The sequence below is a fragment of the Pteropus alecto genome, unplaced genomic scaffold (assembly GCF_000325575.1).
Source record: "Pteropus alecto unplaced genomic scaffold, ASM32557v1 scaffold196, whole genome shotgun sequence".
NCBI lineage: Eukaryota > Metazoa > Chordata > Mammalia > Chiroptera > Pteropodidae > Pteropus > Pteropus alecto.
The window spans coordinates 3,199,539-3,212,570 of record NW_006439717.1 but is presented as its reverse complement, the minus strand read 5'-3'; the positions used below and the strand labels follow the sequence as shown (position 1 = coordinate 3,212,570).

The window sequence follows — 13,032 nt, the reverse complement described above, 5'->3', positions numbered from 1 at the left end:
AGACTTAATTTGTGCATTCGGTCATTCAACAAATAATTGAACACCTATGCTGTTCTAGGTACTAGGGATACAGCAGTGAAAAAGTAGACATAGACCCTATCCTCGTGCAGTTACCTTCTGGGTGAGGACAGACAGACCATATACAAACAAACAAGCAAACTAAAGCATTTTAGATGGAGATAAGGATTCTGTAAACAAAAATGAAGCAAGCTAAGGGATACAGGAAGTAAGGTATGAGTGATATGGGTAGCTGAGTCGTTATATTTGATAGAATGGTCAACGAGGTCTTAGGGATAGACCTGAAGGGATTGAGGATAATTGCCATGTGGGTAATTGTGGGAAGAGTGTAATAGCAGAAGAAATAGCAAGTGCAAAGGCCCTGAGGTCAGAGCATGCTTGGTATGTCCAGGGAACAAGAAGGCCAGTATGGGATGGGGTAAGGAGGAAGAGATCCTGGGAAGACCATTTAGATAAGGACTTCAGCTTTTTCTGTGAGTAATATGGGAAATCATTGGACGATTTTGAATAGATAGTGACATGATATGACTTAACCTATGACATCAAGAATATTTAATTGGCCGTTTCAAATTCGAAGGTAGTACAGTAGTTGGCATTCACTCCACATAAGACACACAAACACTGCAATGAGTGTCAGCATCATTTGAAAAGAAGTCATGGCCTGGGAGAGTTTTCAGACCGGTCTGGGAGAGGAAATGAGTGAGCTTACTGAAAATGGTTGGAAATTCCATCCTCATTTGAATGAACCCTATTGACAGAATGTGCTGTTCCATTTGGTTTGTTTTGTGGCTATCCCATGCAGAGAAAGAATCTTGGAAAACTGATAAGGGCATTTTTTTCCACGAGGAGTATGTTTGTGTGTTTTCTAATGAAGGGAAGAAGGTCCATTAGCTAAGGCCTGATCCCTTCCTCCTAAAATCAAAACAAAACAAAAGCCCCAGAATTTTGACTTTTCAAGAAAGCTCAAAAAGTTCAGATCATTTCAACATATTTTATACATAGGGCTGAGGCAAACTTGGTGTCTTAGGTCAGGTTCCCAGGAAGCAAATCCTGAGACAGAATTTGTGTAAAAGTCATTTATTAGGAAATATTTCTAAGAAGAACCCACAAGGGGTCAGGGAGTGGAACTGAGAAGGAAGGAGCCAAGCAAGGAATTGTGCAGTATCAAGCAAGTCCAAAGGGAAACTGGACCGATCCCATAGGGGTGCTTTGCAGGTAATGGGCACACCTTCACAGCAGCTATCAGGGCAAAGTTGCCGAGCTATTTATGCATCACATCTGTCAGTCATTGGTCAAGTGCTGTGGGTAGTGGGGAAAACTAAATCCTCAAACATATAGATCACTGAGTGGGCTCCACCAAAAATCTCTAAGAGAAAAAATCTAGGAATAAGGACAGTGTTTGACTGTCAAAGGGGTCTTTGATAACTATGAATGAAAAGTAGATCTTACACTTTCCTCCATGCTCTTCCAAACCATCATGCTGTTCCATAGGAAAATAAACCTTTACCTCAAATATAAACTTTGATGTTTGAAAAGTGAAAGCAAGCTGCTTCCCCAGGCCTAAAAAAAAAAAGACTGCTTCTAAGCTGCTTAACAGAGCCATCTTTTCAAAAGGTAGGGACAGTACATAATACTTTCTGTGATGCCTAATTTCTAAGCACTGAGCTTTCATTACAGACCTAGTTTGTTTCTAGTTGCCTGACTGAGGAAAAAGGCACCAACTAGTGGTCGAGGACCTATCCTGCTCTCAGACATGTTTTGTTTAAAAATTGGAATTTCTGCATTTGTCAGCAAAGAAGATCTATTTGGACCACAAAGAATGTATTAAAAAAAATGATTGTGTTTCTGGAGTGTTTATATTAGGAATAAGAGGCTGAAAATCAAATACAAAAAATAATACTCTAGAGGGGCAGTGAGTGTGACAACATAAAATGTCACAACAGAGGTAGGAATTTCACATCCTATGGATTGTTTTCTTTATAAAAAATAATAAACCAAAGTAACACACGATGAATCTGATGTGAAATGGTAAAACCAGTTTAAAGGGCAGTTTGAGGAACTGGTTGTTTACCGGTATTTAAAAAGAAATGATAGAATAAGATTGCTAAATTAGATGCAAAGTTTTTGAAGCTATATTTCTACTGGACAGAAGTCATTTATGTTTCAACCAGACAAAAGTCTATAGGTTAACATTTAACATGTAATCTTTACATTTTATAATATGTAATATTTATGTGTTACACATTTATAATTATGCAGTTACACATTATACATTATATATGTAAATCTGTAATTACATATTACATTTAAAGAGTTTTCAAATATTTATAGATCAGTTACTTCCTTTGTGACTCTTGTGTTTTATATCAAGAAAGGTCTTCCCCTCTCCAAGATATTACATATGAAATATAGATATATAGATAATGACAGGACAATTGTGAAAGACTTTGAAATGGGCAAAAAAATTACAGGGTGAACTTTCGGTGGAATACTAAACAGTTCTTCAAGGCTATCTGGAAAGATGCCTATGATAAAATGAATGCCTATGATAGAATGAATAACCATTACCGTAGTAAATAAACCACAGCCTGTTGGTCTCATTATTAAATAGGTTTCTGCTTCCTAAAAGTTGCCTGAGGCTATGCTATAAGCTACAGGCCCAAATCTGGATCCTTAGCAAAGAGAGACAGCCCCAGAGTCTCATGGAAAAGGACTGTGCCAAGTACATTAAACTATTGACATTTCAAAGAGACTCTTGGGTACAAGCTTCTGAGCTGATGTTACTTAGACTGCTTTCAGGATGAACCTGTGGAGTGAGTATGGATTTATAGGATTCCTTTTAGTCCAGAAGCAAACAAGTTTGTGAAAGCAGAATGCTAACTCAAGATCCAGCAGAAAAGAATGAGCTGATGAGGAAATATTTACTGTGTTGAGACAATTTAATGCTCTATTTTTAGATACATAGGAGGGCATTTTTCTTTTTTCTTAAGCTATCTTTAATCTATAACAATTCAGTAGACTCTGCTTTTGTAAAATGAAATTAAACATATTTTTTGCTCTCACTGAATTTCCTTCCACCTCCAAATTAAAAAATCTGTTTCCTTACTTTTTTTCAGAAATGTAGTTATTTGCAAAGGTTCAACAAGAATCTTTTTATTTCTACCAGTATATAATTTTTAAAAATTGATTATGCAACCATAGTCTTTCTTGGATGTCATATTTGAGAATGATTCTCATTTAATCAGCTATGTTAAACAACTTTAAGGAACAAAATTTGATTTTACTTATGAAGCCAATGACCAAAAAATCATCCCAAGAAAGCTGGCCTAGGATTATCTTTATAGGTGGTAAGGAAGTGCACTTCATTGTAGGCCAGGAACCTTAGCAAATTTAGGGGAACTCGAGTAGAGAGGAATTCACCCAAATTTATAGACAGTGCAGGTGAAGTATAGTGGCATTTCTTTGGCTTGCTTTCCTGGCCTTGAGCTGCCTTTGGCTTAGTCTACAATTAAAACTAATGAAAGATAAAATATTGGTATACAAAAAATTGATCCAGTTATTTGGGCCTCATCAACTCCTTCCAGACTATCCTAATCAGACAGAACACAATTATAATTCTAGAAGTTAAGTGAACAGGTCCTCTGAGTTACGAAGTTTGTGCCATAGGGGATGAGAAGAATAACCCCTACGCAGACAATTATGTGTAAAACGGTAGAGTAGAACAGTATTGGCAGATACTCGTGGAGCCATAACGAGAGAAGTCAGAACCATCAAAAGCACAGCAAGACTGGACCTTTTGCTTTAGACCAAAACCCATGACAGCCTTTTGGACATACACGCTTTTACAACTGCTTGGGTTTGAAAGTAATAATTACTCATACCCTTTGCCCCTAGACTTTTGATCAATTAAGAAGTACAAACAGGAGGCACATAAAGATAAAAATACCAGCTTTATTGCTAATGAAGCTAGATTGGAGTACACAGTTTGGACTCTTGTGTGTCTGCCAATACTGTTCTACTCTGCTATTTCACACATAATTGTCTGGGTAAGGGTTATTCTCCTCACCCGCTATGGCACAAACTTCGCAACTCAGAGGATCTGTTCTCTTACCTTCTAGATTTATAGTTGTGTTCTGCCTGGTTAGGATAGTCTGGAAGGAATTGATGAGGCCCAAATAACTGAGCCAATTTTTTGTATACCAATATTTTATCTTTCATTAATTTTAATTGTAGACTAAGCCAAACTCCTACCTTGAGATCCACGTGTACACCAATGTGGCCCTGAAGAATGGGCTGTCACCTTGGGCAGCTCAGAGAGAGTCAAGATGGGCCTCACACCCAGTCACACCATGAAGGCCAGGTTGTTCCTGCACTGACTCTATCCACAAGAGGAATTTGTATATCTGACTCTGGTCATCTCGCTGTTCTGATAAAACTTTTCTAAAATCTTGGGGAGGAACCAGTGATGGACAAGAAAAGGCCAGGCTGCAGGAGCTTTCTACTCAATAGTTCCTGGAGAAAAGGAGGTCTTGATAGAATTTCCTGTTTTATGAGTGGCTGCAATGTAGGTAAAGGAAGACTAGAGTCCTTTCTACAACATTGCACAAAAATCGGTATTTGTAAAATGAACCTGAATTTAAAAAGAAAATGTTATGTTCAACCTACTCTGATTATAAAGGATGGAGACATATGTAATATGTTTCAGACCAGAGAGATTTCTATCAGAAGTATACTGTAAGGTTCGGGCACTTAAATGTAAGCTTCCACGCACTTACAGTGTTTGAGAACACAGATAAACGTGTGCAGATCTGTCTCCAATCTGGAATAGTGAGCATAGTACTCAATGCCCCCTTTTTAGTACTGTATCTCAAAAGAAAGAACACAAAATTCATAAATACTTTTAGTTCATATTTTTTATTGTTTAAAAACTATGTTAACAGAGCAGTTATAGAACAGAACTTCTTACATTTCTTTATTTACACCACATCCTGGGGCGGGGAGGGGGGGGTGAAGAAACCCTATTTGATTAACCATGAATAGCAGTTTTGTGACTTGTGACTCAAATCATCTGAAATTCCTTTACAAGGTTTTTACATTAATAAAACAGTGGTATGCTAAACATACTGGACTTAAATGAAGTCTAAAATACACTGGACTCCTCCAGAGAATGGATTACATACCTATAATCATGATTCAAGGGTTTTGGGAAAAAATTACTTAAGACAGTCTATGTTGACAACAACATTGTAAATAAAAGGCAAACATGCAACACTTTCAAAAACTTGCTAAAAGAATGCTTTTTTTCCCTTCGAATTTGTGCTCATAGTTTATGATCAGATTTTTTCACCTTTCAAAGATCCCAAAGTTTGGGAAATGCAGCAATTCAATTTTTGAAAAAAAAAAAAAAAAATTCTCCTCCCCAACTTCTGTTCATAATACTGTGTGGTGAGGGGTATCAGAGCATTATGAAGAAATGGTTTATCATTTGGGGGTTTTATCTATTTCTATACGACAATAATTTAGGTGTAAATATTCCTTATGTGTAGCTCAGAGGACTATCTTTTAAATAGTTGATCTTAATATCAGTATAAGAAATCAATGCAACTATATCTCAGACATTTCTCTTTCTAAACAATTAAGACTTTTAGGTTCCAAGTTTACATTGAAAAAACTATGTTACCTGGGAGAGAATGCAAATTTTTCTAATTCCCAAACAAAACCGCCAATAGCTATGATAGGCAGACACTAGAGACTTCTAGTTCAGTATGGATCAACAACTGCAAAAATATACAGCCTCCTGTTTATTTACAATATATTTACATACAAATAAAGTATTTCCTACAATAAGCCTCAGCTGCATAGATTCTTCCTTTTAAAAACACAAATTCAAGCCTATATATGGATGGGCCCAGTTTCACAGCCTTTTCTCTGAAAAAACCCTAAAGGAGAATTTCTAGGCCTTGTAAATTTTATATAATTTTCAAGAAATTTCCCTTTTAGATTTAGTGATATTTTTCAGTTGTTAGCCATCCCACCCCCCTATTTGTACCTGAAAGCCTTATGCCATTATAAATAATTCATAAATGTTTTAGAGGAAGTATATTCTATTGCTAAAAGATTCTCAGATATGCCATCCCTAAGGAAATCATTAGTATTGCTAAATGCTATAGTCTGTACCTTCTTTGTTTTGAAAGTAGCGAGAGTTTACTGTAAACTGGAATGGAGGAATTATATTCTTAAGGCTTACTGTCTTTCTAAGCCTAAAGCCATTTACATTGATAAACTAAGGGAAACTAATGGCTTTTGCTCTAAGGCATAAAATCAAATATCTGATCATATCGCAGACATGTCCCTCACCTCAACTACCTGTGCTGCTCCATCTGGCATTCTGAGATACTGAAATGGAGCCGAGCTCTACATTCTTTTCTGAGCAGTTTGCAGCTCCTTATGCAGTGCAGACTTTTCGGTAGAGAATTCACTTTAAAAGGAGGACAGGATTGATCACCACTCAATGAACCCAAACATTCTGGAGAACTTACTCCTGACATGAATTCAATATTTCCTCTACGGTTCCATTTACAAAAGGTATAGTCTTTTAATTCCCCTCAAAAAACAAAACAAAACAAAACAAAACAAAATACAACAAAACAAAACCCAAACCAGAAAACAATTAACACCTCACTTTCATTTCTTCACAGCTCTAAAAAATGTGATCTTGTGTCTCAGTCCAAGTTACACCCAAGTGCCGGCAGCCCTTTCCAGCGGGAGGGGGAGACCCGGCTGCCTCCTCCTTTCCTCCCTCTAAGTACTGGTTCCTATTTCTTGTCCTCTGAGTCCTGTGAACCATCCTCTGAGACTAACGGGTGGGAATAATGGGGAGAAAAAGAGAGACTAACTGGCTTAGAGTGGTTCTCAAACTTAACGTGCATTAAGATCACCTGGAGGGCTTGTCTAAACACAATTTGCTTCTCCCCTCTTCTGATTTCGCTAGGTTTGTTGTGGGGCCCAGGAACTTGCATTTCAACAAGTTCCCAGGTGATGCTGATGCTGCTGGTCTGGTTACCACACTTTGAGAACCACTGGCTGGAGGCTTGAGTCCAACTCCAGAAAAAAATCAGTTCTGGGGTAACTGTCTGAGGTGTCCTCTGAAGTACTACAGAATCTTACCACAGTCCTTTGTCCACCCCAAGCCCCACAACCACCACCCATGTGCACCTTTCTCTACAGGGCGTGCAAATGTAAAAAAAGGAAAGTGGGTAGTGAGTTTTTTACCATCTGATTACTGGGCAGTTAAACCATGGTTTACTAGCACTAAACCCATTAAAAGTGCCACGTGCTGGCTCTAAGCATTAGCATATGGGAGAAGCTATGCAACAACACCTCTTGTTTGTAGTGGGCAGGGAAGAAGATGAACTATAGGAGCAAAAGGTCCTGCTAATTGAAGCAGGCAGACCAAGCCTGAGACCTCCAGAGAAAAGAAAGGGTATGAGCTGAGGAATGTCCCTGGTGGTTTACAATCCAGAAAAGGCCCCCTCGTCCTCCTTCACGCTCCTCCTATCACCATGTGACTTATTCTTCCCCTCCTTTGCAGGAGACTCTGCTTCAGACCACTCTGGTCACCTCTAACTGGTGACAACCCTACCCCTCCCATCCAGCAGGTGGTGTCATGGCCGAGGTGGGCAATCCAGATTCCAGTACCAGAAGTGACATGTTCTTGGCAACTCTGAACAAATACCCTCTAGAAACAATATTCTATTTCGTAGTTAGGTTCTTTAGCAATCTTGTTATAGTATCTCATTTCAGACAAGTCTATGGGTTTGATAATCTTTTCCAGCTAGTCTGGGGACCTAACCACCATGTATAAAGGAAAATACATTCCTGGTTGCAAACAACCAACTGTTTGCAATATTACATTATCAGCTTATAAATTGGGGACTGCCTCTGCTTAACAAGACTAAATTTCTTTCCTGTACACACTTTACTATCCCTACTTCCAATAAGTAAAATTAAGGAAATTAGGGATTTACAGTATTCTGTATTACAATAATTAGAGAACAATTATAAATCCAAAGTATGAAACTGGCACTGTTCACTAGTGTTGAGATCTATCCACTAAAGGAAAACATGCTGCTCCCAATGGCTAATGTATAATATTCTTTAGTCTACTAATTTATCAGAAAAACTTCTATAGCACTTGACTGTGTTGTTCAAATTCTACCTAACATCTGTGATACATATATTTTTGGCTACCAGTTCACTATTCTGAACAAGATTAAGAGCAGTATACTTTACAGCTAATCCCACACAAATGATATGATTAATCAGTGAAATTATAGTAAGGTCTATTATATTCAGTCAACACTAAACTTAAATATACAAAGATGTTAAAAATCATAGACATCAACAATGTGCTTCCTCTAAATAAATATAATTTAAATAATTCCTTGTACTGACACATAAAATCCAGAGATCCAAATATATCACTACACATCCTTCTCCCCCCAAGAGTTAATGATAATTTTCTAACTTTACTTTGTGAGTGTACAATGAATTGTTATAAATTAATGAGAAAATAGAAAGTAGCAAATCATAGCTTGCAGACTAAATTGTTTTTTTTTTGTTTTTTGTTTTTTAATGGAGGGTCATCCCATGATCTGGCTATTTTATTACTTGGTGCTTTAGACAAGCCTCCAATGGCCAAACGACTTAACTTGTTTTGCTCAGTTTCTCTCTCTGCTCATCTAATATGAAAGATACTACTGAAAAAGATGGTGTATTTTACTGAGTTAGATATTCATACATAGGTAGGTATTCATATCTAAATACCTGAACTCTGACTTAATGTGGATATAATTCTGGAGCATTACATTAAAAGCTATGATGACCCTACCAAGAAACGCAGATAATAATCTTTCCTTCTCCCATGAGAGGATCGCAAGGTGCTCCGAGGCCTGCCTTTTCTGTGGGACATTAGTCTGTAAATGGGAGAGGGCAGTTCCAGGTTACTCCCAGTGAGCATGGGGGCCTCTGGGAATTCAAGTGGAGGAGAAACCGAATGCAGAGCTCAGTGCCTGGAAACTCTGCCCAGTCTGCGGTTAGATTCTACTTATCTCAGGATAAGAAATCTGTGCTCGGTGAATTTATATGTTTGAGAAATTTAACCAGAATGTAGATAAAACATGAGGCCTGTTTCAAGAGACCAGCTCATGGAGCACACGTTTCTTACTGCGTGATATGGACAATCCAATCACAGGTGATGTCCCAGCTTCGTGGTAATGCAGTTCTGGGCTCTATCCCTCATAACTTTCCAAGCTACCTTCTCTCGAACTCTCTTCTTTTTTCAGACTCTGCGTAGCTTCCTTCCTACCCCTTTATGAGAGGGGCTGCAGTCAGAGTACGAGGCAACTCTGTCTTCTCATGTGGGTGACATTGGGCAGGCAGTCATGGCCCACCCCTTGGCTACGGGCAAGAAGAGGAAATAGCACAGGCACCAAGGTCCTCATCTGGGAGAAGGCAGGTATTCAGTGATTTTGTCACAAATTCTTCTCAAAGACTATCTCTGAGGGTTCTCTTTCTTTTTCTTTTTTTTTTTTTCAAGACTCTGGATGGATTGTTAATGGAGAAGAAATAGGAATGAGGCTTATTTAGATACAAAAATCTTGTATTTGTATTAATCTAAACTTATAGATATAAAACAAGTTTTTTAAAGATCCCCTTGAAGTACCCAATATAAAACAGGAATTACTCATCCTAGATCATCCTCGATTAGATATACATTATTCTCTGTGCAAAAAGCTGGTGGACATGAATAAAAGCTGCTGGATTTGCAATTTAATAAAACATTTCCCCCCTTCAACAATATGGTGTAGGCTGTAGGGCTGAAGGCTTCCTGCATCAGAAGAATATTTTCTTAGGCATTTTGCACAATCTTTCTTGCAGTATTCTTTCTCCTCAATTTATTAGACACAAGTTGCAAGAGGGTAACAAGACTTCATTCGCTAGATTACTCAAATGTGTAGTTTAATATATTTACTATACATAAGAATCATTTCCACCCCCTTCCCAGCTGAGAGCACTCGCCAGAGAATGTATCTGCATGGAGCAGGACTTAGTACCAGTGAGGCCACCAGACTACTGGAGCTCTGCTGCCAGATGATCAGAGCCACTTCAAATATTGAGCATGCTCTGATCCAGCAATGGCATGTGCCCTGTGACTCTCATATGATTATCCCTGTGTGCTATGTTAACCAAAATAGGCAAATTATTTATGAAACCATTTTTCCCCATAAATCAAAATAAATATATACAATTCAAGATTCTTTTCTTTTCTTTTAAAAAGGTACACATAGTGTGAGCTGAATATCTGTAGGAAAATTATTTCAGAATCTGGATGTATAATAAATAAACATGATTGATGATCATGTTTTCAAAGTTCTGAGAGACCATGAAGTCACAAAAATCAGAGTTAGGAGAATGAAAAATAACTGACTGTGGAAAGTACTGGTAAATACGATTGCATGAAATTTGAAAAAAAATCCACAATCCTTAACTTGATCCCAAATCTTGGAGGAACATGAACCATTATAGAAACAGGTCCCTATTTTGCTACCAAAGTGTTATTCCATTTTAAGAATCTTGTAAATTTCTGTTTGCTTCTGTAAACTTGCAAAAGAAGTGATGAGGGTTGCTGATGTGTGGTGACTTGACTGAGCAGCAGACCAGAATGTTTCCTTTTCTTAGGTGGTTTCAGCGGCCTTCACCATTACCCGATGAGCAGGCCCAGTCGTAGATGACCAAGGGAATGCTGACCAGGGAAAACAAGACCCCCAGACCCAAGAAAAGGGCGGCCTAGAGCAACAGAAAGGCATGAGTTATTTTCAGTGAAGCAAACATTTCTCACATACACCTGGAAATAAACAGAAATGCTCTCCCCCTCCTTTTGTGTGCCCTCGTATTTGGAGTTTGTTACAATTGTTGCCGAACTGTGAGAATCTTTCTGAAATTTTGAGGATGTGATTCTCCAAGCATAGGAAAATAAGAACACACTATGCAGAGCCGTCCTCTACAGTCTGCTGACTTCATGGTCACCTCAGTGTGAGTCCATTCTATGGCTGATTGGGTATCCTTACAGTTTCTTTCAAACTAAGACTACAGTTAAAACAAAACAAAACAAAACAAAAAAACAGCCTGGGAAAACATGCAGCCCATTTCATTACTCTTTACCAAAAACCTAGGTTATTGCTGGCAGGTGAACATTTCTGTCTGAAAAAGTAGAAAAAATAGATAGAAAGGCAAAGCAGATTTAATCAAGTGAAATAGGAAATGGGTGTCAAAAACTAAGTTATTTCAAAGGTTGATGAAGGCCACAGGTAAGTAGATTATTAAATCCAGAACCTGAAGAACACAAGATTATAAGTTGCTTGGCCTTGAGACTATTCAATGAGAGCTCTGCAGGGAGAAGGATAAAGCACCATGAGAGCCAAGGGGGCTGGACTGGAACCTGGAGGACAGACCAAAGGGAAGGAGAGGAGGCAAATGGTGGGGTTGAGAGGGCTGCACAGGCTTAGCATCGCAGGTCTGGTCTAACTCCCAGTGGGTCCTCACACAGATAGGGGCCCTTGTCTGATGCTATTCAGTAGCTCCTACTGCCAGTTTTCTTAAGGGAGTGAGGTTGGGAGGCCCAGAGAATTCATGGGCAACAGGCCTCTACCATTTTCAGATTCAATCTTAGTATATTTTATTGCTGTGCCAGAGTGACTGCTCCTTCCTCTCTGTTCTTGTGAAGCAACTACTGGTAAAGTTTAGAAGGATTTGGGATTCATGACTTCAGGGATAACCCTGTTGGGGGAAGCAGATGCTCTACTGGCATCAATGCTGCTTCTCCTAAATGCACAAAGATGCCCACGTCTCTCATCTGGGTCTCTTGACTCATGTACTATGTGTGGTTGGAGTTCTTACACTATCTGGGAAGGCAGCTGAGAAGCCTTCTCCAAGGCCAAACAAAATGGTGCTCTAGAAGGTACTCATGCAGCAGCCACTTCACCCCTGCTTCCCTCACTGTCTCCAAGTGCACCACCTTGAAGATGCCCTTGTACTTCACCAGACCTGGAAACAAGAATCCCAATATAGAAAGGTAGCTTCTGAATCCAGGTCTTTTGCTCCAAAGCATCTCTGTCAAATCATTCAGACTCTTTATGCTAATGCAGCCATTTTAATTAAGGCATCACATGTTCCCCAAGCTGTAGGAAGGAGTCATATGACTAGGAGTTATACATAAACAGTGGACTGCATAAAATCTTTGAGTCCCTCTCCACTTCATTTTTTCTTGCTAAAGATCAGGCATCACCTTATACAGACATAAGACGATAAGCATCCGGTTTCCCAGCTGGCCCTGTCCTAGCTCAGAGCAAACACTAAGGAACAGTAAGAGTAACACCTGAAAAGATATTCTGAGGGAATAGGGAAGGGAACAGATTCTGACGAGAGATTTTACATCTCCCAAAGGGGAAAACTACAGGACTGACTGCTACCTCCCCTCAAGGCCATTAAAAGTAGTATTACATGGTGGAGATAGACTATTTATTTGGTAAATGGAAATGGAAAAACTAATCAGAAAAATGAGACATGAGACATACCCAAATTCTTTGAGTCCCTTTATCTCCATCCTGGTTTGTGATTTTTAAATAAAGAGATGAAGGAAGAAGGAAAATAAGCATATTAGCAGATGTAACTCCTGTAAAATAAGAAAAAAAGTTTGAAGTTGTCATTGTAAAATTTTAGCTTCTTAAAGAGCTGTTGCAGAATAAGTGTCAAGTCATAAAGCCATACCCACGACTCCAAAAATATCCTTCATGGAGGGTATGAAGATCACCAACAAGTTGATAATAACCAAGAGTATGACGGTAACAAAGATATGACGACATAAATTAAACTTTGTTTTTTTAGCCAGTTCAAATAAAGATGAGCGAACCTGCAGGAAAACAAAAGATTCTATAAGGGCCTGAAGCATGCCAG

General features: G+C 38.7%; 1 protein-coding gene across 11 annotated transcripts in view; it reads right to left on the bottom strand.

Moving 5' to 3' along the window:
- Positions 1–9,533: 9,533 nt before the first annotated feature.
- The window catches only part of SLC38A1 (solute carrier family 38 member 1), a 56,464-nt gene continuing 52,965 nt past the window's right edge, over positions 9,534–13,032 (bottom strand). For all 11 annotated transcript variants that reach the window (XM_015593164.2, XM_025050304.1, XM_015593163.2 and 8 more), the window contains 3 exons: positions 12,847–12,988; positions 12,654–12,751; positions 9,534–10,866 (listed from right to left, as the gene is read on the bottom strand). In XM_015593164.2, coding sequence (XP_015448650.1) covers positions 10,765–10,866; positions 12,654–12,751; positions 12,847–12,988 — 342 coding nt within the window. In that variant the 3' untranslated portion in view covers positions 9,534–10,764. The remainder of the gene's footprint in view (positions 10,867–12,653; positions 12,752–12,846; positions 12,989–13,032) is intronic.